This window comes from Dreissena polymorpha, chromosome 14 (assembly GCF_020536995.1).
Source record: "Dreissena polymorpha isolate Duluth1 chromosome 14, UMN_Dpol_1.0, whole genome shotgun sequence".
Lineage (NCBI taxonomy): Eukaryota > Metazoa > Mollusca > Bivalvia > Myida > Dreissenidae > Dreissena > Dreissena polymorpha.
In genome coordinates this window covers 27859864-27887110 of record NC_068368.1, presented here as the reverse complement: position 1 = coordinate 27887110, position 27247 = coordinate 27859864, and the positions used below count along the sequence as shown (strand labels likewise).

Sequence of the window (27247 nt, the reverse complement as noted above, 5' to 3'; positions counted from 1 at the left end):
ATATTTATACAATATTTATTTCCTATTTGTTATAATGATTATAATGAAACTGATTCACTATGTTTGTGAGTTTCATATTAAGAAGAAATGAACGGATATTGCAATGGGAGACCTGTAATTTGGTTAAGTCACCTTTCGGATCAAGCAAGGAAGCTTATTTCTAAAGAATATACAGCTATAATTATTAAAATACATGAATGAATGAAAGAAAGAAATAAAGAAAGAATGAATGAATCAACAAATGAAAGAACGAACGAACGAATAAATACATATGAAAATAAAATCATAACTAAATAAATCAATAAAATACATCACTTTAAGCTATAACAGAAGAGCAATGCACATTGTTTATAGCTTACTGTGTCCTTAGATTGAAATTTAACGATTATCTAAACATCCTACGCATGTGATAAGCAGACAATTTTATAAATAATTAACCAAATTAGAACAGTGTAGTATATAAAACACGTACATAGAATAGCCCGATATATACAGTTTTGTACCATTAAGTAATATATACGAGAAACGATTGTTCAATGTGTTTAAAATATAAAACACGTTTGGTGATGTCAATGTATAATATACGTGTTTTGGAGTAAGGCGTGTGTTTTTTTGTATTTAAATGTTACGCAAAATTGCTGTAAGGTATCAAATTACAGAGATTTCTAGAAAAGATTCGAGTCCATTTTGCTTGAACAAACACGTGGCCAGACCTCAAGAAAAATATGTATGGCTGGTATTATCCTTACATATATATTATGATAATACATTTATTTCATCATTTTGTCTCACATATTGTATATTCATCAATTGTAATTTGAAATGATTATTGTGGTATTTAATACTTGTCTTTGGTGACATGTAGTGTTCTTTCTCGTACCATTGATAAGGCCAGTCTGTAAAATCTGGTTTAAAATGGCTTGATCATACTTGACGTAATAATACTGTAATTCTTCATTGACATAAACAACCCAAGCTGCATATTTCGAATTTAATGTTTAAGATGAACACACTATATCGGCGATCTGAAATTCTTTAACAATGCGGGTTATATTTCATCTTTTGGAGATACTAAGTTGTTATCGCCTAATTATATTATGCACCATGTGCATGAAATCTGTGAAATGTTTATGAAATGCATACGTGTGAAATAATCATAATACATATCCAATTGGGTCCTTAGTGTAAATATGTAATTAACGAAATTGTACCACACATTCGTGTTCGTAAGTGCTTTTATAACCATGTTTAATTATTTGTAACTACAATAATGATCGTTGTATATAAACAAGAACAATAAACACAGCGTCAATATGAATTCTGTTTATTAAAGTAAAAAAGAACCCTAAAACCACCACCGGACTCTAAAAATGATAATTGTATATATCCATCCTGGCAAAAAATCAAACTATATGATATCACAGTCTGTATATTATCAAACGGGAAGCGGACGTACGATCGATTATAAATCTATGAATTATAACATATGTTAAACAATTAAGATCTGACTATAAAACAGCAACAACATAAACAACAACGACATCAAAAACATTATCAACACGAGATGTGTTTGTCAGAAACACATTGCCCCCATCTGCGCCGCTTTGAATCCATATATTTGACCTTTGACCTTGAAGGATGACCTTGACCTGTCACCACTCAAAATGTGCAGCTCTATGAAATACACATGCATGCCAAATATCAAGTTGCTATCTGAAGGGATATAGAAGTTATGATCATTTTTCGAAACCTAAACGCACATTGTGACGGAAAGACAGACAGACAGACGGATGGTCGGACGGTCCGATCACTATATGCCCTCCTTCGGGGGCATACAAACAGACCACAATCACGCTCAACTGTAATAGTAATAAAGTTGCATTAACACCAGCGGATGGAATAAATTGGCTTAAAGTAAAATACGGAATGTTATGTACAACATGCACACAGAAACATATGCGTTTAAAAAAATTAGGGCAAACATCTAAATGATCATATAAGAACAACTATGATGGGTATTCATACCTGAAAACAAATTAACATAAATCAAACTTTGTTTAATGTATACATGAAATAAGCGAATAGACTGGTCGATTGGTTATGTACCTAAACAAATAACATGTTCTAGTTAAACAATAAAGATCCCATTAAAAAGCAAAATGTATCTACAATTGATTTAGTTCAAATGAAACTTAAAAACTAGTTTAGTAATAATTTTACACAAGAAAACCAAATAATTAATGTGAAGCAGACCACAGCATCACTGCCAACTGAAGGACATTGAACAAACAATAATATGTATAATACGAGAAAAATATAAACTATGTACAGCTTAACAATGTAAATCACTCGAGCGTAAAGAAATACAAATGTTTGTATGTTTAATTCAACACGACAAAACAGTGTGTTTTTATGCTATGTTCATTTTGAAGTATAAATAAGAATTGCCATAAACAAATTAAAACAAATAATGTTTTTTAAACGCTTGCAATAGGTGACAAAATTTCGTGATGTTTTTCATTAATTGAACAAACAATACAACAATACGTAACAACAATAACCATTACATTTAAATTACTTTCATTAAGGTACATCACAGTTTGTATGCCGTGCTATAGGTTGAAAACAACCCCGTGCCGTAGGTACATGTGATTTTTATAAACATCTCGTTCAGATCGGGCGAGACCAACGTGGATGGTGGAACGATGACGTCATACACGTGGTCACGTGTGTATATAACTTCGACGACGTCGGAGAATCCGTCTTTAGACCCGACAACCAGGCTGTAGTGGTGTGGTACGTCAGAGACAGTGTTGAAGACTTTCTTCCAGTTTAATTTTAGTTTACCTTGTTGGAAATCCATAGCTACTGGTTGACCTTGAAATATCAAAACGTAATATTCATTGACATGAAATTTTCAACATGCAGACAATATATACATTGACATTTTTATAGAGTCACTCCAAACGATCAGAAGCCACAAAGTTTTGTCAAAAAAATTTATGTATTAATTGGCATTTTCTACCGATTCATTTTACACGCAGAGCGCCGGCGAAGAAAGCAATCGGTATTTTTAATCCAAGCTAACTGTTAAGTTACCGAGTGGTCACTCCCGAACAAGCTCTGAGCGTGATATCCGGAAATAAGGATATATCGGGTGTTAATATGTTAAACAGTTAAAAAAACAAAAAAAACTATTGAAACGGCTGGCCTTACGTCGATAGGGTTGACACTTAAATACATATTTTACACTTAAATGTACTTGAGGAAACAATGTATGCACTTATAAGAAGACGGATTCGATTAAGTGTAATACGGTATGTTGTATTCTCGTGAAAACATTCACGATATTCATATTTAATGGAAAACAATTCAACATAACATTTACAATTCGTACTTGAACATACAGGTATTGTATTACTCTGTAACAAACACCAGACCTGAAAGAGCAGGTGGTTCCGAAACAAGGACCAACGAGGATTGGATACTCGAACTGTTGAGATCACCTCCATTCAATGCTTTTACTTCAGCATTGTATGTCTGACCTGACATCAAGTTCAAATGAAAATTGGAAATCGTGTTCTTGAGACCCGAATCCATCCAGTCAACAACAATCTCGCCGTTACTAAGGATACGGTATCTATACGACGTTATCTGCGAACGATCCTCAAAGTTGTCCCATTCCATATGCAAGATGTTTGAATTTGACTGCCAAACTGGTTCACCGAATAATGAGTCACTCATTGAAGTGGATTCTTGACTTACGGGCATAAAGTTGACAAACGCGTGCGCACTGCTAGGTGGATCAAGATAAATTGTGACTGGATTTGACAATACAATTGTTGCAAGCTCAACTTTGTTCACACATGTTACTGTAACATAGACTTTATCGCCATGGTGAAGGTATTTCCGGTCGAAATGGAAAGATTGCAGTGTATCCGAATCTTTTTCTGCTTGAATATCATCTGTCAAAGTTGTAGATCCTATAACAATAAATTGTCCAACTGCTAGATGTCAGTGAACACATAAACGAGTTTTGTACGGTGATTTTTTGTGAACGATTGATAAAGTAAGATGTAAAAGGTAGATTGATGAAAAGTATGTAAATTGTAAATTTCCACCACATTTCTTACAACTGTAACCTGTACTTTAAAGTGAGAAACATAATTGATGTACGCGGCACTTCATCATAACATGGTCATTTGTGCGTATACCCGAATCTCATAATGCACGAGAAATTAATGAGCTGATTAAGTTAAAGGGTAGACAGGACATTAACATCTTACATCGATTTCATACTTAAAGAATAAGAACACATTTCGAGTTCTAATTGTAACCGTGCCCATAAAACAAGGGACATAATTCTTGCGCACGACATGTCGCCCTTTTGGTTTTATCCCGTGCTCCAATTAAATTTTCAAAAATCCATCATGCAAAGAAAGTTATCGGCCGGACACGAACATCTATTTTCCCTCTACATACATAAGGACTATTTACATTGTATGTATCATTTGTGACCTTAACCAAGTTACATAAACGATAAATAAGACGGACACATGAACATTTCCTACCCGGCGAAGATACACACGCAAAATGTACATACTGTACGCCTTTCCATCGTTTACATAGCGGCGGAATAAAAAGTGAAAATGTGTACAAACCGACAGAAAATTTACAGAACTGTACACCGCTTTCGTCGTCTTTGACTTTCCAAGTTCCATGCAATGAGACTGAATTGTTTCTGTCTACGGCAACGGCGACATTAATATCGGTAAGGATTGGAGCAGTGTGATCAATAATAATGGCTGGATCTGAATGAAACACGGTTTTGAGCCCCGCATGGTTTTCAGCAATTGCTGTAAGATAAACCGACGTCCCGTGCGCAAAAGGTGCGAAAATCACACCAACGTTATTTTGATTGTGAATTTGATGTAGTCTTTTTATTTGAAATCCTCCTTTGGTAGTTCCAGCCCCAAGAGAGACCTGTCGAAATAATAAGCATAGACAATATAAACAGTTTAATTCAAAATATATACACATACATTAAAATGAAGATATGTGTATGTCAATAACAATTACTTACCGTTCTGATGCCACTTTCTGCATCCATTATCAATACACTCACTGCAACTGAATAAGGTCCAATTTGCTTCATGGAAAGGGCACTGCTATTATTTTCAGACAGCATAGTGCATTCTTCAACTTTTAAGTTTTGCAACATTTCGTCTTTAACAGTTGCTCCAAACGCAATTTCGATGGACTGTACTCCAGTAACTTGCGATATAAAGGTATAATTGTATTGGAAAGCCCCATTATGTTGTTTTTCAAATGGCAACGGTACGCTGGATCGGTCAATTGTCAAGACTGGGAATAAATCATACTGTAAACTTCGGACACTTCCACTGATGTAATATACGTTATCTTTGATAAATGTGGCGTTGACAACAACAGAAGGGTCATCATTGTTTACTTGATAAAAAATATCAATCGCTAATTGTTGAGTGGAGTCACAGATAAAGCCTTTTGGTGGGGAATCATCGATTAACTGTGCTGGAGAGAACACAGTTATGCTTTCATGTCCTGCCGCGTCTACCGCCTTGACAATTCCAGAATAGGAATCGCCATGTTTGAGGTTTAGGTTTGTGAAAGTGTAGTCAGTCAGCAAACCGACATTCGTAAAGCTAATATTTGTACTGTTATACTCTTTGACATTTGATATAGCCACCATATAGTATTTTATTCCAGAATAGTGATCTTGGAATCCGTGCCACGACATTTCAAAGGTGTTTGTTGAATGTACAAAATCTGTGTTTTTGTGGTGCTTCGTGTTAAATACAACCCCATCTATTGGGTTGTCCGTATCAATTACAAACCCATCCGAGACCAACGCCGTGTGAAGCCCAACTGAGTTTACAGCTATAACAGTAACATAATAACGTGCTCCTAGGCTCAGAGATAGATTGACTAAACTTATATTTGTTGCCAGTCCAACATCATGTTGATGAAATACATCATCGCCTGAAAAATATTATTATTTTATTTCACAGATTTTGAAACAAGGAGGGAAAAAAGAAAAAAAGAGGCAGTTACAAAATATATCACACAAATCATCAGGATAAGCAATTATCAAAAAACATGTGATCATTATCTCCAGAATAAAAAGGGAAATAACTGCAAGGGAAAATAATATATTAAAAAGATCTAATTGTGTTGTTACTGTGAGGTGAAGTTCCAAAACTGACGCTGAAGTGATCAATCCGACTCTGCTGCTCAATAAACACCCCGTCCCAACAGGCAATGATAGAATCCGACCAGTCAATGAAATCCAAGTCCTGAATACAGTTGCCCTCTCTGATATAACGACCACGTCGAACACTGGGCCCAGTTTGGTCTATCATAATCGGAGAAGATTCAAACATGGCGTATTCGTTTGCCTCAAACCAAGCTCTCACATACACAACATATTCAGTTTCGTGGATAAATGTACGATTGATAGGCAGGCAATGGATAAACTCCGATCTCAGGCCGATGTCTGTCCAAGGATTTTCTAGTTGCAGATCATATATTCCTTCACCAACAGAATGATTGAATATACCAATACTCCATTCAAAGCGACGAATGTTCTCTGATACAATCCCACCATCGATTCGTGACCAATGACCGCTTAGGCAAGCTGATGACGCCGAGATATTCAGAACCTCGTGGGGAAGTCCAGCGTATACATTAAATACAGGTAATTTTCGAGAAATCGCATCTGCATAAGACATGTTGCTGCATTTCATGTTTGTCATTACCTCTACGCATGGAAGACCAATCACTGCACATGTGCAGTCCTTGTTACAAAAATGTACGTCGCACGAATGCTTTTCAATTTCTAAAATCCCATATCCGCTGTTGGCCGTGCTAGAAATTACATTTACAGTGATCCTTGAAATTGAACTGTTCAGACCCACGTTGTTTTGCGCCCATATTGAAAGCACTATACGATCGCCAGCCAAAAATGTTTTAGATAGTGCGATTGACGCCTGTATTTCTTCCGATTTATTTCCGTTTGGGAAAGTAATCAGTCCATTTGAAAGCTCATGCAGACCATAGTAACGTGAAACCGTAATGTAAAAGTTTTCAATTCCGGACTCTTGGTCAAGAAATCCATACCATGTCACGTTTAAATTAGTAATCAAATTATCATCTGAATCATTGTAATTGGCCCATGTCATTGGGGGTTTAAAGCCGCCTAGATGTGGTGGAGAAGAATCAATTAAAAGGTCGGGCGTTCTGTCAGAGGAGCAGAGTCCTGCCGCGTTGCATGACGTTACAACTGCGTAGTATTTGTCCCCGTCATTTAGCCACGACTTTCCATCTAAACTGATAGTCACGTGGCGTTCTGATCCTAAAATCAGATGTTCAACTGGTGTATGACCCTCGTGATGCGTTTTAAGTGTTATTTCGTGTCGGACAATAGGGCTTCTGTCGTCTGTAAATTCCCATTCTAAACGAATAATGGACTTTTCCCACTGGGCATACTTTCCATGAGCTGCGTTATATGTAAGTAAAAATGTTGGTGACCGTCTTACGACAGGCGGAGAATCGTCAATTACAAACATGTCAGACGTTTTAGAAACATTCATGCCGACCCGGTTGAATGCCCATACTGTTGCCACTAGCTCGGTGTTCCTAGGAAGTGTCATATTTGACTTGATGATAGAAGAATGCAGAAGGCAGTTTGATTTCTGCAGAACGTCGCAATATTCATTTAGAGTGGACACGCAAACTTCAAAGTGATCGATTTCCGACTGCGGATCTTCGAATCCTTGCCAGTTCATCTGTAGATACGATCTACAGAAGCAGTATGTGTCAGTTGTTTAGCAACCATAACATATGTATTAGTTTAAACATACAAACATATACACATTGAAATTTGGCACCCAAAGATATATATGTAGAAAACAATATGTATGAAACAATATTGTTACAGAATAATTAATAACTAAGCATAATTCAGAATTTCAAAAATGAAAAATATGCGTCATGAAATGTTAAAAATTAATTAATTCACATCTATTGGAACTTCGCATCGTTATTAATCGAAACAATTCGATACACCAAGTTTTCTTAAATTTGTGCCAAAAAGTGCAAATGATTTAACGAACCGATGGCCAAGATATTTGCTATGGCCTTCATCTGGACCTACACGCACAAGTCCACGTATTGGAGGGGAATTGTCCACTATTATGCCATCCGACACACGTCTGGTACAAAGGTCTGCTTTATTGCATGCTTCTACAATAACGAAGTACTTCTGTCCGGGAGTGAATGGACCATTCCACGAAACATCTGGCATATTCATTAAAACATTATTGATGTGACACATTAAACTCAGCGAATTAAATCAACGTGTTAAACACTTTAATAGCATGTACTGCAGTTTTGTAGTGTATATAATCCTGTATATTGGCTTTGCTTGTATCGACAGATACAGTAATATATATATAGTAAATATATAAACTGAACATCTATTAAATCATAATATGCACACACTTCAAATTTCTATTCACCTCTTGGTTAAATTTGATTAGTTTAATTAAATTGTTCAATTCGTCAGTTAAACTATATTAAACATATATTCACCTCAAATAATTCACAACACGTGCAGAAAGAGATAATGAAACGGTAAAATACAATCCAACATACCAGTCATCATTCCAACAACCACCATCGGCCTTATGTCAGCCTCATACCGATCTGACCCAAGACCAACTTTAAAGAATGCTAAACCACTTTCTGGATCATCAAAATTCTTCCAATTTGCATTAATGACATCGGTGCTACTTTGAAAGTCTATGTCCTTTATAAAAGTTAAAAAAATACGTAATATACGTTAACCATACTAGTTAATATATGTTAATTGTTCCTAAAGATTGTCATCTTAATTAACAAATCGGTTCATAAAAGTGTTAACAACATGATGTAATTTCCGTTTTATAAACGAAGGCGTAATTAAATATAATAAACGTTTTTTTAGTGTTGAGGTAATTTATCGTTGAAGTCAAATAACCAATATAATTTGGAATTTACCTGTTTCCCTTCAATTCCATCCAAAACATATCCTCCATTGGGAACACTTCGGTCTAGCACAATCCGTTTAAAAACCGGTCGTGAAATAAGACCCGCATGGTTCACCGCCTGTTTAATGAATGCGTTATTATTTATGTTACTATTTAAATAACGTATATTTCTTTTTCCAGCAATTATTTACTATTAAAATTTCATTCAGAATAAGTTACCTGCACCACAATAAAATACGGATGCCCGTCAATAAGGTCTTTGAGATTCAATTCCAGATAGTCGGTATATATTTTCAGATCTGTCGCAATATCTGTCATGCCTTCGTTTGTTCCAATGCCTACATTAAAATAATCTATACCGCTGTGTGGATCCGAAAACCCTTCGAACCGGAGACTGGCTAATTCGTGGTTAATGAACTGATTTCTTTTAAGATTATTCAGAATTTCGACAGAGCCTGGGGAAGGTGGTGAAGTATCTATGGTCAGTTCCAATGAGTCTGAACTTGAGACGTAGCCCGCGTAATCGGTAGCTGAAACAAAGAGTTGTGAAATTCGTATTTGTCATTGCTACTACCACCCAGTATAGCATGAACACGCTTTTTAATAAATGCTTAATATTAGCATATACATCGGCCACGTTGATTTACAGTTAAATAATAATGCTAGTCCAACCTCGTTATTTGTTTGTTCAAATAAGGTTGAAACGAAATTGGATATTGCAACAGTAATACTGTTAATAATTAAATATAACGTTTGATTTTATGCTTTCTGATTGTTTATAGGGAAATATCAGTGAAATAAAACTGATATTTCACTGTTTTAAACAGTTTTATTGTGAAATGACGTCATTTTTTTCGTCGAAATGACGTCATAAATCCAGCGAAATTATCCCGTTAAACTATTTTACAATGTAAATAAACGGCGAAAACAATCATTAAACAAAAAGAAAATTTGTTGGATTCGATGGAATATCGATTCTAATTCACTCGTGATCATGAAAAATACATATTTTATATGATCACTCGTGAAATAAAATCGATATTCCACCGAATCCAACAAATATCCTCTATCTATTAACTATCGACTTAAAATTTTGGACGAAAACACTGACTTTCCATCAATGTTTGATTATATCTATCGAAGATATAATTCGTGTACGTTATAGTTTGTTGTCGAATAATCCACGGCCGGAAGTTTAGATGCGTGGTTTCAAATCACTCGTGCTTCTGTAGAATAACCCACGGCCGGCAGTTTAGATGCGTAAGGATTAAATCACGAGTGCGAAGCACGAGTGATTTGAAACCACGCATCTAAACTTCCGGCCGTGGGTTATTCGACAACAAACTATAACGTACAGGAATTATTTCGATACTAACACGGTTTTTACTAAAGATTCATACAATGTATCTTATTTTTCTTGTATACTATTTTATATAAAGTTCCGCCCATAAAAATAACGTTCGGCTGTTCTGTCGATCAGAGTGACTTTCATTCATAAAATATCATATAATTACGGTGGTGGAACTTGTATCGGCATGTTTTGTTTAGTTACAGCGCGTGCGTTCAGTGTATAAGCTCCGCCCATAATTATTGCAGAATAACCCATAGACGATTTTCTTCTTTGATTATATAAAATTTGGCACGTGCCGTGTTCAAATCATAATTGACCAATATATATAATGGTAGTTCAACAATCTCAAACGATATGTTGACGACATCGCATGAGATGCAGCTTACCATCACGCTTAACATTTTAATTTACTAAACATGGTCAATGATTTGTCATATGTCGGTTTTTAAAACGCCATATGTACAATGCTTATTCAAGATTTGAAAAGGGTTTAAAGTAAAATTTGAATTAATGATGTGTAGTGATTGTTTTACCTGCGAGTCCTGCGTCCTGGACTCACAAAAACCTCTGGGGATTCAACGTTTCAAATTATGTGAGTGCCAATAATGCATTGGAATTTCCCAAAAAATAATTTCGTTTAATATTTGGACTCATTCGTTCAATTCGGGCACTCATAGATATGCAAGTTATCGAGTCCCAGGACTCAGATGAGAAAATTTGTAAAAATATCACTGTATGTTATATTTTCTGTTAAAGATATCATATTGATTGCTGTGAACTTATTCAGTGACTTTAAAATTATGAAAATCTTTACACATAATTCCATTAAAGTATTGTGATTGACTTTCACTAATTCATTATGACTACAATGATATAAACAAGATTAATAAATTTCGCAAACATATTCATTCAATATATACCATCTAAAACGTATATAACAACGTACCATTCACCGTGAAGAACACCGCACTTCCGTCTGGCATATTTTGCATTTGTATAACTGCCGATGATTCGAATCCTGTTCTTACGACTTCAGCTATACCGTTACTTCCCGATCGTGAACCTGAATTTGTATGATTTAATTGTGTTACCGACCATCACGAAAACACAATTCCATGCTAACCTAGGTTGTAAGTAGATAGTAGTCATGAAGTATGAAGGCAAATGTTCTTACCTATTCCAACAGAGAAAGTTCGTAGTTTGCTTGGATATCCGAATACGGAAGCGTCGACGTTGTCATCAAATCCGATCCAAGTCACTAAGACGCTTTGAGGATTTGTTACAAATCCTTGATGATTTTGAACTTGTACCTGACCTTTATTTGGTGGACTGTTGTCCAGTATAAAACCATTGCTGCAAGACGATATCTCCTCTAATACCTCAGTAAACAATTCCCTTTGTACATCAGTGGAATTGGAAAATGCGCATATATAGTAAATTTGATTTAGAAGTACAAGGTTCTTGTCGAATTCCGCATAACCTGAATGTGTATCATATTTTACGATACAGTTAACGTCGTTTTCACAATTGCCTGGCACATTCTGCGTCTTCATGAGATACCAAGCGACTGGCCGTTCGGAAGCGTACATAAGAGCACCAGCTACTGCTGAGTTGGCACTTCCTATGTTCAGTTCGGAATCGTGAAGAAGAGAGTAATGGTGTCCGATGTTTGAACTTAGCAACATCTGTAGAAACCAAACAATATGATACGCAGGTTTCGATTTACACATATCCATACACTGCTGTAGACAATTGTAAGTGTAATGATTTAAAATTTACTTAAGCATCTTGATGGAAATTTAATTTCAAAGATCATTAACTATGATAAATAATTAACATTAATTATATGTAAGTCAGTTAAAATATTAAACATATAATCGATGTCCTATGATATATTGCTTTATACCGCAAAGCATTATGTTAACACAATCATCGATGTTGGTTATATTGTGAGTTGTCAACGCTCTGATGTAACTGTTGGTTGAGCAGAACTAATAAATTCTAGATTTCCAATCAGTGCAATTAAAATGAAAACAATATATTCCTTCATGAGTCCAAGGGCTGAGATTAAATGGACTTTGCGTGTACCTTTTGTATTTGTATCCAGCTCTCATTCGACGTATCGAGGTCATATACAGTTTTAATCGAATATGATCCGAAGTTATCTTTCGTCGTCATCTGGCAATTCATACTTGATAATCCGCTCAGTAAAAATACTCGAACACACACAAATGTTCGTACATGCCCATGGTCTGGCAGGTCAACGCATTCCTCTACCTGTGATCATTTTATATGAAAATTGTTAATCCAGTAAAGTATTGAGATACGAAATTATACTCGGACTATTGCGTATTAAATACTTAGTCATATATGTATTGTTTGTCAGGGAGCATATGAAACTTTACCTTTAACTCTGGCGTGCCTGTAGACAGTACATTATTCCATACAGTGAGAAGGTAAACGCCTTTGTTGTCTCGACTCAGTGACCATTGAAAAAAACCTAAACGTTTGACATCTCCGGTAAATTCCCATGACGCCGCTAAATGAACGCAATCTACAGTTTCTTTCACTTTTATCTCCGCTTGTGTGACCGAAATTTGAGGTCCTTTCTTATCTACAGTGAACATGCTGGATTTTATTGGTGGTAGACATCTGACATTGTTACAGATCTTTATCTTTGCCTGATAAGATATTTGATCATCCAACGAAACGTCGAGGATTGTGTAACTACTTCCAATAACAGGTTTTTGAAAAGGTACTACTACATTTTCCTCGACAGAACCGTTGCCATCTAGAACTTCAAATAGTCCTACCGAAAATAAAAGATCCTCCTTTGTCTTGTTTGCATTTAGTATCCAACTAATATTTTGTTGATTGCTGATTCGCTGGAAGGTCTCATACGGACATCTATTGATTTTTAAAAGCAATGTGTGTTCATAAAGATAACTATGTTTAATTTGTAGAGTTGGCTTTTCCATAAATGGTATTAAATAATAGACATTTCCTTCTTTCTTGATAATACCATCCCTTGATGTAATGTTATCAACATTTTCCAATCCTTCGTCTTCGGAAAACAATGAGAACCTGTGTCCAATTGTCATTGAAAAGGGAATTATTGTCATTGTGTTATAATTAATCAAAGACACGTTTGTTATATATTCAAAGTTGGTAAGACAATTTTGACCTATTTTCACATGCAATCCGTTTTCCAGCGTCTTGCGATGGTATATTTTTACACCATTGGAAGACGATATTGTTGACCCACCACTACATCTTGCCCTGATAAGGAAAAAGTGAACGTCGTTGATGACAAGTGAGCTCGAGTTCAAGCAGAGTTGGTTGAGGTCGGATGAAATACTTTTAAATGCAACCACATCAGCCGTGGAAGAGTTTGAACCTATTCCAACTTCAAGTGAAACGTTCTCATGATGTTTAAAACCCATCCACCAAGCACATACAACATGTTCCGTAAAATGAATGTCAATATCCGTTGATGTATTCGTCTCCTCGGGGTCTAAATCAATCACAATCCCTTGCCCAGGTGTATATCTAGACGGCAGTCGGAATTGTTCAGTTCTGATTGAGGTAAAATGACCAGCATTATTGTAAATGTGAAGGTTAAGATAGAACTGTAAACTATCACCCGTGTCTCGATTCATCAGACGAGAAATAGGATACCGGATGCACCCTCCAGAGTGCGGCGGACATGGTGACGATGAATCCAATCTCCATTCAAGAAGTGGACTAACCGTCTTTTCGTTGTGACCTGCGATAAACAGAAACAATAATGAAACTTATTTCACGGTAGTAGGAAAAGTAAAGTACAATAACTAATATATAATGAATATGCAAATGCATTGAATAATTACGAAAATAACTCATATGTGAAAATAAAAGAAATACAAAGCTTTTTTGATTATGAGGTAAAAACATTGAAAACATTACACACATAAAATAAGTGTTTGTCTTACCTAGTTGAAACTTTATTTGATTGATTTGCGCAATTTGTTCATCGTCATAAAAGGTATTGTATTCCCAGGCAAACATAATATGGTTTTCTTCAAAAGAGACCTTTGGAATATTATTGTATAATGGTGGTGTTTGATCGATAAGGATAGGGCCCAATGTTGAAACGCTCGATAAACCAGCTTTGTTAACAGTTTTGATAAATATATAAAACAGTTCATCAGATCCTATTCCAACATGACTGTGTCTAAAATATTGCTTCCGCTCAGTTGAAATGAAGTCGACCAAACTCGGGGAGATTTTATCTGTCGCGTCTACACCGAATCCAACACAAAAGTCTTCAATTTGACTGTCACTTTCTTCGACATCCCATTCAAGAAATATATGATCAGTAGGCAGGACGACAATACTTTCATTTGTGTAGACAGGAAGGTTTCTGCAAAGGAAATTCGAAATTTCTTCATCTTTGCTTGCAGCTGAATAAGTTCGCAAGTAGTCTGCTATTACGGTTTCATGCGTCGCTTTACACAAATTGGAACAAACCATCGTGTTATTAAGAGGGACCTTCTGAAAGTTAGACTGCAATAAATGAGGTCGTCCTTTATGACAAACAATACTCTCGGACCACACCGCATTTTGTAACGTTAAGTTTCGTATTGCAGGAGCCGACATATCGCGAGTTATTCCGTCAGAACAAACGGTATTAGACGATTCCATTGCATTATTTAGTGCCACTACAGTCACAAATCTTTTTCCTGTAAAATTGGTCGGGAGGCGAACAGATGTTTCTTGAAAAGGTAGTTCTTTGTAAATAAAACTAGCATTCACCTCACTTAAATTGTAAAAATCCTTCCTTGTCAAACATATGTCGGAAAGACCTATTCTGTAAAGTTTGATTCCACTTTCGTGGTCAATAAAGCCATGCCAATGTACAATAAAAGAATCGTCACTCGTGTAATCAATATCATTAGAGTCGACAGGTCCTTCAAAAACCACTCCTTCTTCGGGCGGAGAATCATCTACGAGCACTTCAATATGTTCTGTCGTTGATATCATCGCATTATTGGTAACAGTTATTGTGAAAAAGTAGTTTCTGTTATGGTTTCCCGTATTCTTATCTTCTTTGACTAGCTTATTGAGTGGAATTGAGTAATGGGAAAGTTCACATAATCCTATCATTGGGCAGTAACAATCCGAGGAGTACAATGGACATGTCATCTGAAACGAAATAATATAATGTATTAAAATGTTGATGTTAGATTCATAAGCATGTGGTTACAATTGTGCCTGATTTAGTTCTAAGGAAAGAAACACGCCATCAATACTTTCAAATAACATTTTACACACACATTGATTTTGTTTACAGCCAGATGCTCTTGTAAAAGCACGGTAGAGGTATCGGCGATTCCAAAAACCCAGTTAATCGTGTGAAGTCCACTGTGTGGGTCCAACGCATCAAAGGTCATCTGCATCTTAGATAGATCAGTGCTGTTGTGAACATATAACGTCTCATATCCGTCTTTCTTCAACCAAATATTGTTGATGTGAGGATGTGATCGGTCTATGTAAACTGTTCGTGACTCATTGTACGTGTTGTTGACTATGTCTACTGGACGAATGTTGAACGTGTATGTTTGTCCATCGGAAATATTTAAATGTGTACATAAACTCTGATTCTGAAAGTCTTGAACGAGTTTTTCTGGATAATCATGACCGTTGTTGAGGCGCCAAGATACAAAATATTTTGTTATTCCATGCACATTAGGTGTGCCGCTGACAGGCAGAAGACCAGTACTTTGTTCATAGATTCCATTTATGAGGCCGTTTGGTTCTGGTTCAATTGGATTCAGCACTTGATTATCGAAATAAAACTTGTTTATAAAATAGTCTTTCCAACTGATACAAACGTTGTTGTGGTTTGTTTGCCAAGTAAAATTAGTTTGTGGTGATGCCGAATCGAACCGAAATTGTTTTTCTGTCCATGTTTCAATAAAGCTTGAGTTGTCATATAACATAAATCTTCTCGTTTGTCGTACATTGTCTGCAACATCTTTCACCTCTAGAGTTATGCAATATAGTCGTGGAGAATAAGACGTCAGATTAAGGCTACAGGTATGAATTTCGGACGTCAAGTTTGTACCTAATGTAGTCTTACTGTAATCAACACGTAAAGTTCCATTTGAAGGAGGTACTTCATTTACCCTTACTTCATAGCTCTCGATAGACGATGCCGTATAATTTCCTCCCCCGACTGGCATTGGGTCGGACCAACCACTGAAGTCGACTATTGAAATTGCCGATCGTGTAACACGATTTGAAATTACCAATGGTTCGGTCGAACACGATTTATACGTAGAGCAATGTTCTGGTGCAACAGTGTCGTATCGGTAACATACTTTTCTTTTTTGTGTGACTTTGGTGTAAGGAACTGGGTTCGATGCTGTATGCAATGAGGCCCGTATATCAATGCTTTTCAAGTAGCCACCTCCATTTGCTTCAAACTCCAAACACAGTCTGCGATTAAATTAATATCAAACACTTAAATAATTAGCATGCCATCTAAGTAAGTTGTCAACTTATATAGAACCAAAACGTCGAATATATCATGTTATACAATTAAGGTATACGTTTGAACATCAATGAAAGGAAAAAGTAAATTTGAAAACAAAATCTTACGCCTCCCCATTCTGTAGTTTATATGTCGTGTCGGTTACACTTATATTGCCAGCGTCGTGTTGCGTTCGCACCACATTCATACTAGAGTTCATATCTTCTAATTGTTTGTGGGTTGATTTGGTTATATACGTCCCTAAAACAGTGAACATTGTATCATTTATTGGAACAAATTATTAAAAATATCAAAAACCTGCGTGGACTCTACAGCATATGGTTAACCCAAGAATGGTGATATCAACCGGGGTTCTACCAAATGATTAAGACCGTGTATCATTTAAACACTTGACTATAAATCCAACTTTGTGCATTTAAACATATGCATTCAAATTAATAGATAATGCTGCTGAATAATTAGTTGATAGAAATATTTTCGTAAACAAACACAGAGAAGTAACCTGAGAAAAACTACCAGACTTTGTCACATGAAAACTATATGAACATTGAGCATGATCTTGTTATAAATATATGCATAAATGGTTAGGTTTAACGTTATTAAATTGAGCCATTTTATCATTACCTGTAACGGTTTGGATCATTATGTGAATCGCACTGTCACTTATGCCAAAGTTTTCTTCTTTGATGAAGTCTGGTCTGGAGTTGTTGAAAGTAACAGTAAATTCTGAAGCCATTTTGAATTGCATTTGTACTGGTTGATAGTGTCCGTACATATCCGCTAGGTACTGGCATTCAGTTGAATTAGCAGTGCTCAAAGCCTGCTTCTTTTCTCCATTCGGTCCGACTGCCACGGTATCGCACGTTAATATTTCTGGAGGGATCTTTGGCTGACATGTTGTTTCTCCAGCATTGATTGCGCTGTAGTCCTCTGTGAACCTTTTAACAAAGCCATGGGCACACTGACAGTCCTTCGTCAGTCCATCAGTACCACATGTTCCAGGCCAGCAGTAGTGTTTGTTAAAAGCGCACATGCCTGTAAATTTTTATAGGTAAATAGGCTATATTCTATTTATGTCAACAGTAAATTGATGGTATTAATCAGAACAATAGTATAAGGAGGAAATGCATATTTCGTGTCGTGATAGTGATATTGACTTTCAATAACAATGTACATATCTACATGAACGCCTTACGTTGACATTCTGTGTCGCCATTCCACGGCTTGAAAACAGCTTTGTTTTCATAACACTCCAGGCACATTGTGTCACGTGCGCTTGTACAGTGTCTGTGCAGACATTGAGTGATGTATGGGCATTCTGATCAAAGAAAAGAACAATATAATGCATTCTTTTAAATCCAAAATGCTTTGTTGTATTTAGTACGCGCGTTTGTTTTTAACTGCACTTAACTATCAAACATATTATTTTGATTAAGGTTCAAAACCTCCGAAATTCATAAATTTCCCGTTCATCTGTACTAATGTTAAAATTTGATTTCTACGTATATTTCTTTATGTAATCGTTATATTTGATAGAGAAAGAAGATGGTGCACGATCTAGTAGATGTGTTGACGAAATGATGCGGACACTATATAGCCACAGAAGTAATGTAAATACAAAAACATTCAATGCCATCTTCCACTTCCATTATTTTCACTATTTATAGATATCAATTACTGCTGCAGTTTCACTATTTTTAATTACGTAAGTGGTAACTTTTTTCTCGAAAGAAAGGAAAAAGGATCGTACTAAAGTGCGCATATGTACAAGTAATTAATATTCGTTTTTTTGATAATCATGACACTTTCAACAGCATGAGTAATTTAGAGATTATTTTAAGTGTTTGTGATGATGTTAAATTATGAGAAACATGCATTGCGCCAATAAGGTTTTTTCAAACAACAAGCACGTATGAGCCAAATGTAAGTTAACTATGTGTTTTATATATGTGTATATGACTAATACAATATACAAAGTGCAGCAGAAAACCTTAAGTGTCTCCAAATAATTTGCGTCAAACAAGTTAAATTCCTTATATCAAAACAAAATATTATAGTGAATATGCATTTTAAATATACAACGCTAAATTTAAACACACAACAGTCTAATTAACGCTGGATGGTATGACCTGAAAATTAAAATATTGTTATAAAAACAACTTGAAATAAGTGAAACATTAACACCATCTCTTCATACGCGTAGTTTAAATAATAGTTGAATAATAATGATAATAGTGATGATAATAATATTCTATTACAAACATTTGTTTAAGCGATGATATTCAGACACAAAGTGGTAATTACAGTTTATGTTGTTTTTCGCACACATCTTGAATATTTTTTATTTCCATTAATTTGAAAGTCTCATATAAAACTGAATGTATGCGAATGAGACGGTTTTATTCAACTAAAATATTTTTTGACCCAAACTGAATCAAATAAATTTTAAATGACCGCTTAACATGCAAATACAAAAGAAACAGACATATCATTGACTACCTTTGTTCACATTTCAATTAAAAAAACACACGATGAAGATTGATAAAAAAGATACCAACACGCAGCTTACAATAAATTCAATTATGACTTTGAATTACTTAGACTCGTAATACGTGCATGTTTCCATGCTTAAACGGATGAAAATCCACTAATTTGTAGTAATTATTTATCAGGGAAAGCGACATTAACGGAATACTAAATGAACTAAAGGAAGCGAAGAATAAAGTTGTTCTCGAATAGATTTCTAAACAAACGAAGACGGTAAAACGCAAGACGAAGCATTTAACACATACGGATAGTAGGTTATGTAATATCCTATTTCATGTATTGAATTATTCACAGGTGGTTAGCGTGTGGCTATGATATTAATTAGTGAAAACATCATTTTGAATGATAAATAATCATATTATAACGAAAAATTAACTTTTCTGAAAAAAAAAAATTTCACTATCAAATATATATATAACAAGGTATGCAACTCAAAATCAGCCCAAAACGGGGTGCATCGCTTTGAACAGCCATATCTTCATAAATTTTGCAGCGATTTTCACGATCTCGGTCTTATTCAACGCAGAAATGAATTTCCTTTCTGGAAATGTATATGTCTTGCAATATTTTTACAAATGCTGGGTCAACGTTTAAGAAATAACACGATACACAACACGCATGACCCAGTTGACAGTGATCATGTATTCTTTATGAATGAAATCTCCAGTTGTAAAGACACACCTCCGCATTGGACCAATGAAATCACTCGTATGTTTAAAATGTCAGTTAGTTGAAATGTATGTAAACAAAGGTTTCAAACGGCGCTGGACAGTTAGTCTTGATGCAGAATGTAACGACAAGAACGGTAATAATGTTTTTTCATACGTTTTATTGAATTTTGGTATCGAACTACATGAACTTTGTAGGGAAGTTGCCCTTTACTCCGTGAAGATTTCAGTCTTAAAGACAGCATGATCACTGTCAACTGGGTCATGCGTGTTGTGTATCGTGTTATTTCTTAAAAGTTGACCCAGCATTTGTTAAAATATTGCAAGACATATACATTTCAAGAAAGGATATTCATTTCTGCGTTGAATAAGACCGAGATCGTGAAAATCGCTGCAAAATTTATGAAGATATGGCTGTTCAAAGCGATGCACCCCGTTTTGGGCTGATTTTGAGTTGCATACCTTGTTATATATATATTTGATAGTGAAATTTTTTTTTTTCAGAAAAGTTAATTTTTCGTTATAATATGATTATTTATCATTCAAAATGATGTTTTCACTAATTAATATCATAGCCACACGCTAACCACCTGTGGAATTATTATTCAGTAAAGATATTCGTAATGGTTCTTATTTACATAATAATAATAATAATAAAATAATAATAATAATAATAATAATAATAATAATAATAATAATAATAATAATAATAATAATAATAATAATAATAATAATAATAATAATAATAACAATAATACAGAAATGCTCCAGAGCGTTAAACCACAAATAAGAAAATAAAAAACTAAGCCCGGTCTTACATAGCTGGGCATATGTTTGCTAAAGGTATACAAAGTTATAATTATGACAATATAAAATGATACATGAACGTTTTACTGAAGAAGCAGCTTTTACTGCAAGATTTGGCTACCTTTGTAATTCTTAATGAGGACAATATATTTGAATGTTAAACACTTAAATTGCAGAGATGCTTTTCGTTGGTTTATAGAGCATACATAAATCTGTTAACAGGATGATATTAAATAATCGTTTAATAATAAAAAAGTTTAGGGCGCCAAAATTAATCCTAGAATATGTATCATTATCGGTCGTCTATCAGCAAGGTTATATTTAAAACCCTAGACCTAAAGTGTATAGGCTAAGTAAACAAGGAAGAAGAAATTGCTTCAGAAAACAGGGATTCGATATTCTCTGTGTTTATCTTTCTGTTCGCTGATTGTCAAGTTCATTATGTATACAGTCGCACAACTTTTTAACCTTCATACGACTGTTGAGAAAAGAAAACATGTTCTATCGATATAGCATAGCGGTTAAAGTACAAATGAAAGTATTAACATGCTTAACATTTTCTTAAGAGTCATTATAACCTATACCATTGTTTGTCACAAAGAAATCGTTTTAAAGTAAAGGTACACTCAATATATAGTGATTTGATTGAATATTACCATATACTGAAACATATTTGTTACCAATCAATTAAGTCATTTAATTAAAATGCGATCTTTATATAAATTGAGTATATTTTCAAAACGTTAATGAATATTTTTTCTAAATGATTACTTTGGTGAACAAAAAAAATATGATAGCCTTCCCGGCATTCAACAAACCTAGAGTTTTAAGAGTTAAGTGCATGTTGTGAAGTTAAAAAGGCCCGTCTTATCATACAAGTAAACACACGTATCTTTTATACACCGTCTATCAAGGCTCAGTGTTTTTACAAAGTACAACTAATCTAATGACGCAAATACGTAAACTTCAAAAGTTGTTTTATCACACTCGATTGAGACAAAATATCTTATTTGGGTGCTTTAATAATACATCACAAACTTTGCAACGATTATGTTAATCTAAAAGCTATATCTTAGACTATTCGTTGTGGTTATACAACTTAATCACACAGCTATCTTCAAGGCAAAATAGACAGAGAGGATTAACATTTTTACGACCATATATATCTACAGACTTGAGCGTAGCGAGTAAGTTACAGGTCGACTGTCAACACGCGCGAACATATAAAGAATTTGGAAAAAAAAACAATAAAAAAGAGTTGCATCTTGTTAGCTGTAATTTAGTGTTTGAAATGAATTATAATTATCAAAGTAAAACACAAAGTTACATACAACTCACAAATCTACACACAGTATTGGGTCGCTATCATGCGTCGTTAAATTATAAACACGAGCACGCCGCACATTTGATCGATACACAATTACCGCAATGAGACTTCATTTATTTCATTCCAATAAAATAATATCATTAAACATTGAAGATACATGTGTAAAAACACGAATAACACGGAGGTGATAAATCAAAATATTCTCCATGTTATCCTTCATATAGACTGATCCTCGCCATCGGAAAAAATGAACTGATGATGATTTATTTAAGTCTATGTTAACGTGAGAGCATCCTAGATATATAATAACGGTTGGGCACTGATAAAAAAACATTATAATCCTTAATTATCAAATTACCAAATAATGTTGTGTGCATTGAACGGACGAAAACGAACAGCAAAAATTCGGTGTTTTCACATGTTCATTTCAGTTGTGCTTCAACTACGTACGACGAAACTTATTAAACTTACCTAAACGTTTCGTTCTTAAATCTTATCGAAAGGCCTAAGGGATTCGCATTATGCGTAGAATTTTTAACAGACCAACACGTACAGAATGATGTGTACCATGACAACAACCGAATATAATGCAAAAAGAGCCACAACTTTTTATCGTTTAAATGAAATCAACCTTATTTTAAACAGTTTTTGTTATGCGTGTAAAAGAAGAAATAAAATAGTATTGAACATGAGGGTCATGCATATAGTACCTGTTTAAATATGTTGAACATTCAATCAAAGTTTAATAATACACATAATTAAGGAGCATACGAATTAAAGTAAAATATAAGAGTTGCTATACATTGAACGTACAATTATTGTAGAAAAAACGTTTTCAAAGAAAGCCTTCAAAACCAAAATAATAAATTTGCAAATTCTGTTATCTCTACAAAGCTATGTAAGCACCGGTAAACAAGGCAATTCAACATATTTGATGCGATTTAACATGTTGAAAACCTTTATTAACGTTTTATGTGAGGAGTTCAATTTTATCTCGACTTATCTCGGTGTTTGCAAACTTCCTGAAAGATAAAACTAAACCAATTAATAGGACCTTAAATGGCTTCATATAGTATAACTGGAGTAAGGGATGTAATATGTCGCAAATGATTTTAGACGAAGTTTTCATAGATCGGTTTTACTTTTCTTTCTTCGGAGAATTAAAATTTTAATTAAAATAACACTTCTTATATAATAATAATAATAATAATAATAATAATAATAATAATAATAATAATAATAATAATAATAATAATAATAATAATAATAATATTTTTATTATTATTTATTATTATTATTATTATAATAATAATTATTATTTTTATTATTATTATTATTATTAGTAGTAGTAGTAGTAGTAGTAGTAGTATTATGATTATTATTATTATAATTATAAAAGAAAGAAGAAGAATAATAAGCGAATGAATTTATGACTGAATGAATGAATCATTATTTTTCATTTAATAACGCATCTTATTTTGTCCCTTTAAAAAAAGAGACACACAGATAAAAAAAACGCTGTATATACATACGTTTAGGTACTATAATGTTTTCATGAATTTCTTGTGTATCCTTTAGTTCTACAATAAATGTGCATGTCTACCGCTATGTTCGTTGAAATAGCAAATACATGCTCGTCGACGCTCCACGTAATCAATGTGTGTTAAAAAAGCACTTACCTAACACAAATTAACGAAGAGTAGTTTCTTATTGGGTAAATAATTAAACAAATCAAAATTAGAATATTTTCATTAAATTTCGGTATTCAGTTCTTTATCGCGTTCCATAGACTGTTCACAAAGTCAGCGTCAACATAGTATTTCGATGTCTGAGAAGAAAAAATCTAAAATTAAAACACTGAAGCCCGTTTTATTTTAAAGACTACAGTATGTTCAATATTTAAAAATATGATGCTTGTGTATATGAGTTTAATGAATACTGTGTTAAATTTTAAAAATATAAAAAATAACAGTACAATACTTAATTTAAAAGAGAGTTTAACAAATGAATACCGTAGTTTTATTAACCCCTCTAACTATTAAATAAACGCCTTTTCATGTACAAACCAAACCCTTTGTGTTGCACATACTATTTTGAAATGACATACAAGCTAATAACTTGATTACGACGCGCGTTTCTTCCGCTCGTTCAATCTTATTCCGTTTATTGGTCATAATCTATACAGACTCAATTATAGCCTCGCTGCAGCCAATTGTATAAACATTTTAACCGCACGGTAACCACGCTATTGCGGTAATCAGACCGCTTACCATGGTTAAACCATTTGTACAAACAATTTACAAAACGATTACTACACATTTACCGCGGTAACTTACCCACCTATGCTACCTGGGTAACTGCGTTTTAACCACAACAAACATGGCGGACGTTCATATGGTCAGACATCGTTGGCCTCGACTTTTTCGACGAGTTGACAGACAGGAGACGGACTTTATGGACGACGAAGTGGGCCGAAGGTATAGGGTTTCGACGGACAACATTGACCGACTTGTGGGACTGTTGGAGCCTACATTACGAAGACCGACGCGACGAAACCAGGCACTTACTATTGGACAACTGATCATGTTGACTTTGAGGTGTATCGCTTCCAGATCATTGGAGACACTTTCGGCGTGCTGGCATTCTCCTTCATGAAATCTATAATAATGCCTACTATTCTAGCAGTAAACATTTTGGACTTGGTGCGATTTTCGATATGGGCTTCCCCCGCCATGTTTGTTATGATCGTCTGCTAACAATTTTGCGCGAAAATGACGTCAGACGCGAGCACCTTGCGGTAATAATAACTGGTTAATTTGTTTATTTCCACGGTTAAGTTATCGCACGGTAAAACGTTTTGTACAAACGGTTTAACTGCGTGGTAACTTAACCGCGATAATAACTGTGATCATTGTTTTACCGTGGTAATTTTAAGCAGTATTTATACAATTGGCTGCAGAAAATTACGCGTCATCTCATATCGTGCACATGCTGCCATCCAGGGGCCCACCGCATTACTTGTTGTCCATAATGAACAGTGGGCAATGAATATATGGCTGCAAGCTGAAAGTGTTGAATTAACTCTGTGTATACTTTAACAAAAGAGCCAACAATAGTAATGTAACGTTGTGGATTGTAACATATTGTGTTCGTTTCTTGTATTATAACTTTGCACGGACGATTTAATATTCATGTACAAAAATGACAAAAATATTCTTGTACAGTAAGAATGAAACAAAGCCCACCGTTCCGTAATGATAAAATGCTTTCGTGGATCATCAAACCACGCTGAACTCAGACATTCAAGATGAAGAGCGTATAATTGATATATAAAAAACATATTTTAACATAATATTAAGGCTGCAATTTATTCAGAAGACTGCTGTATACGAATGTGTCGATTTTAAAACAGCACATTGCGCGCCAGTCTGAAAAATGGCAACGACCATTTCTAAATATGTGGCCATTGGGGCAATGTTCATTGTCGTCTTGACAAAAGACTTTGTATAAGCTTAAGGTTAAGGACTCGCAAGTTCTTTATTTTCGGCCGCCTCCGCAGCTGCTGGAACAACTTGACCATTGTGGGCGATTGTCGTATTCTGTCAATGTACATGCATATGTTCAAGAAATATATGTTATAAATATGTAAATTTGTATGAACATATAAGATTTTGATAAGTGTTGTTTCATTCACGACTTCATTTGGGTATAAATCAATTGTGACTAATGCAATAACATAAACATATTCTATTTACCCGTGTATTTAACATTCAAAGCTACACATGCAAGGAGCCCGAAAAGTTTTAAATGCCAAAACATTTTAGACTATTTGGAGCTTGATAACTTTTAAACTTTTAAACTTTATCTGATTTCACCAGATTTTACCAGACCTTGTTCGTCTTTAACCAACAATAAAAAATACCTTTTTAGGGTTTATTTGAGCCATTATGACGTTCACAATTTTTTAAAGTAATATCCCACTTAAGCGTATAACATGTTATAACGGGGGAATCAGACGGGTTTAAGACGAGAGTATAGCCATTAACCAATCAAGCTAACATAATGTTTTTAAATTTAAAAAAACATGATTAAAAAAAACTTATACAAAAGCATGTTATACCACATTGATTGCTAATACTCAATAAAATAATAAACGACGTTCAAGCAATGAACTTTGCTTATTTATAAAGTATTCACAATTTGCAAGCGTTTTTAAATTACACTTCACAGTGATAGATGAGACATTTTTTTGATACATACTATGTTAAAAAGAAAATTAAAAAGGAAACCTTGTATGTTTTTCATGAATTTAATAGCTGTTACATTTTCAAAAGTCACGCCCAACATAAAATGTGCATGGTTATAACAGAATCAAACAAGCAAACTATTTTCGAACACAATACAGCAGATCACGTTCAGACATGGCTACTGCTTTATTGCACCAAAATGTGACTCTTCCCAAAAAATATATGTTTATGTGAAGATATGTATACACTAATTGGTTAATAAGCATCAATATAAAACAAGTTCAGACATATTATGCATTCGAAATACATAAGCACTTATATAAATAAGATCATACAGGCGATCTGATAATCGATAATTATCAGAAACAAATAATTTAATTATTATAAATACCATCAACTCATTAACACAAGTTTTGCATCAAACTACTTTATCGCTTTATTAATTCGGTATATCCAGATTAAAAGCAGTAGTTCCACTTTCAAGATGGCGCCTTGTCGCAGGTTTCGAACAAAAAGGTGCGTCAAAATAGATCGCTTATGTTTGGCTTTGTTTAGTTCAATACCAAAAGCAATCTTACCATTGAAGAGCAACATACACTTTCTTCATAACAATAATACCAATATGGTGACGCAGAATACATTATTGTTATAATAACTAAGTATTTTGATCGTATTCATAACTGAAATATCGGTGTAATTA

At 34.4% G+C, this 27247-nt stretch overlaps 1 protein-coding gene across 1 annotated transcript in view; it reads right to left on the bottom strand.

The window, feature by feature from the left end:
- Positions 1 to 1308: 1308 nt before the first annotated feature.
- The window catches only part of LOC127857109 (uncharacterized), a 31465-nt gene continuing 5526 nt past the window's right edge, over positions 1309 to 27247 (bottom strand). Inside the window, exons 4-21 of the mRNA XM_052393464.1 lie at positions 18147 to 18269; positions 17576 to 17986; positions 17059 to 17191; positions 15732 to 16896; positions 14388 to 15600; positions 12822 to 14182; positions 12505 to 12693; positions 11591 to 12101; positions 11363 to 11479; positions 9285 to 9595; positions 9076 to 9183; positions 8692 to 8845; positions 8151 to 8334; positions 6218 to 7836; positions 5084 to 6018; positions 4662 to 4983; positions 3441 to 3983; positions 1309 to 2877 (exon numbers count right to left, since the gene is read on the bottom strand). Coding sequence (XP_052249424.1) covers positions 2594 to 2877; positions 3441 to 3983; positions 4662 to 4983; positions 5084 to 6018; positions 6218 to 7836; positions 8151 to 8334; positions 8692 to 8845; positions 9076 to 9183; positions 9285 to 9595; positions 11363 to 11479; positions 11591 to 12101; positions 12505 to 12693; positions 12822 to 14182; positions 14388 to 15600; positions 15732 to 16896; positions 17059 to 17191; positions 17576 to 17986; positions 18147 to 18269 — 9683 coding nt within the window. The 3' untranslated portion in view covers positions 1309 to 2593. The remainder of the gene's footprint in view (positions 2878 to 3440; positions 3984 to 4661; positions 4984 to 5083; positions 6019 to 6217; positions 7837 to 8150; positions 8335 to 8691; positions 8846 to 9075; positions 9184 to 9284; positions 9596 to 11362; positions 11480 to 11590; positions 12102 to 12504; positions 12694 to 12821; positions 14183 to 14387; positions 15601 to 15731; positions 16897 to 17058; positions 17192 to 17575; positions 17987 to 18146; positions 18270 to 27247) is intronic.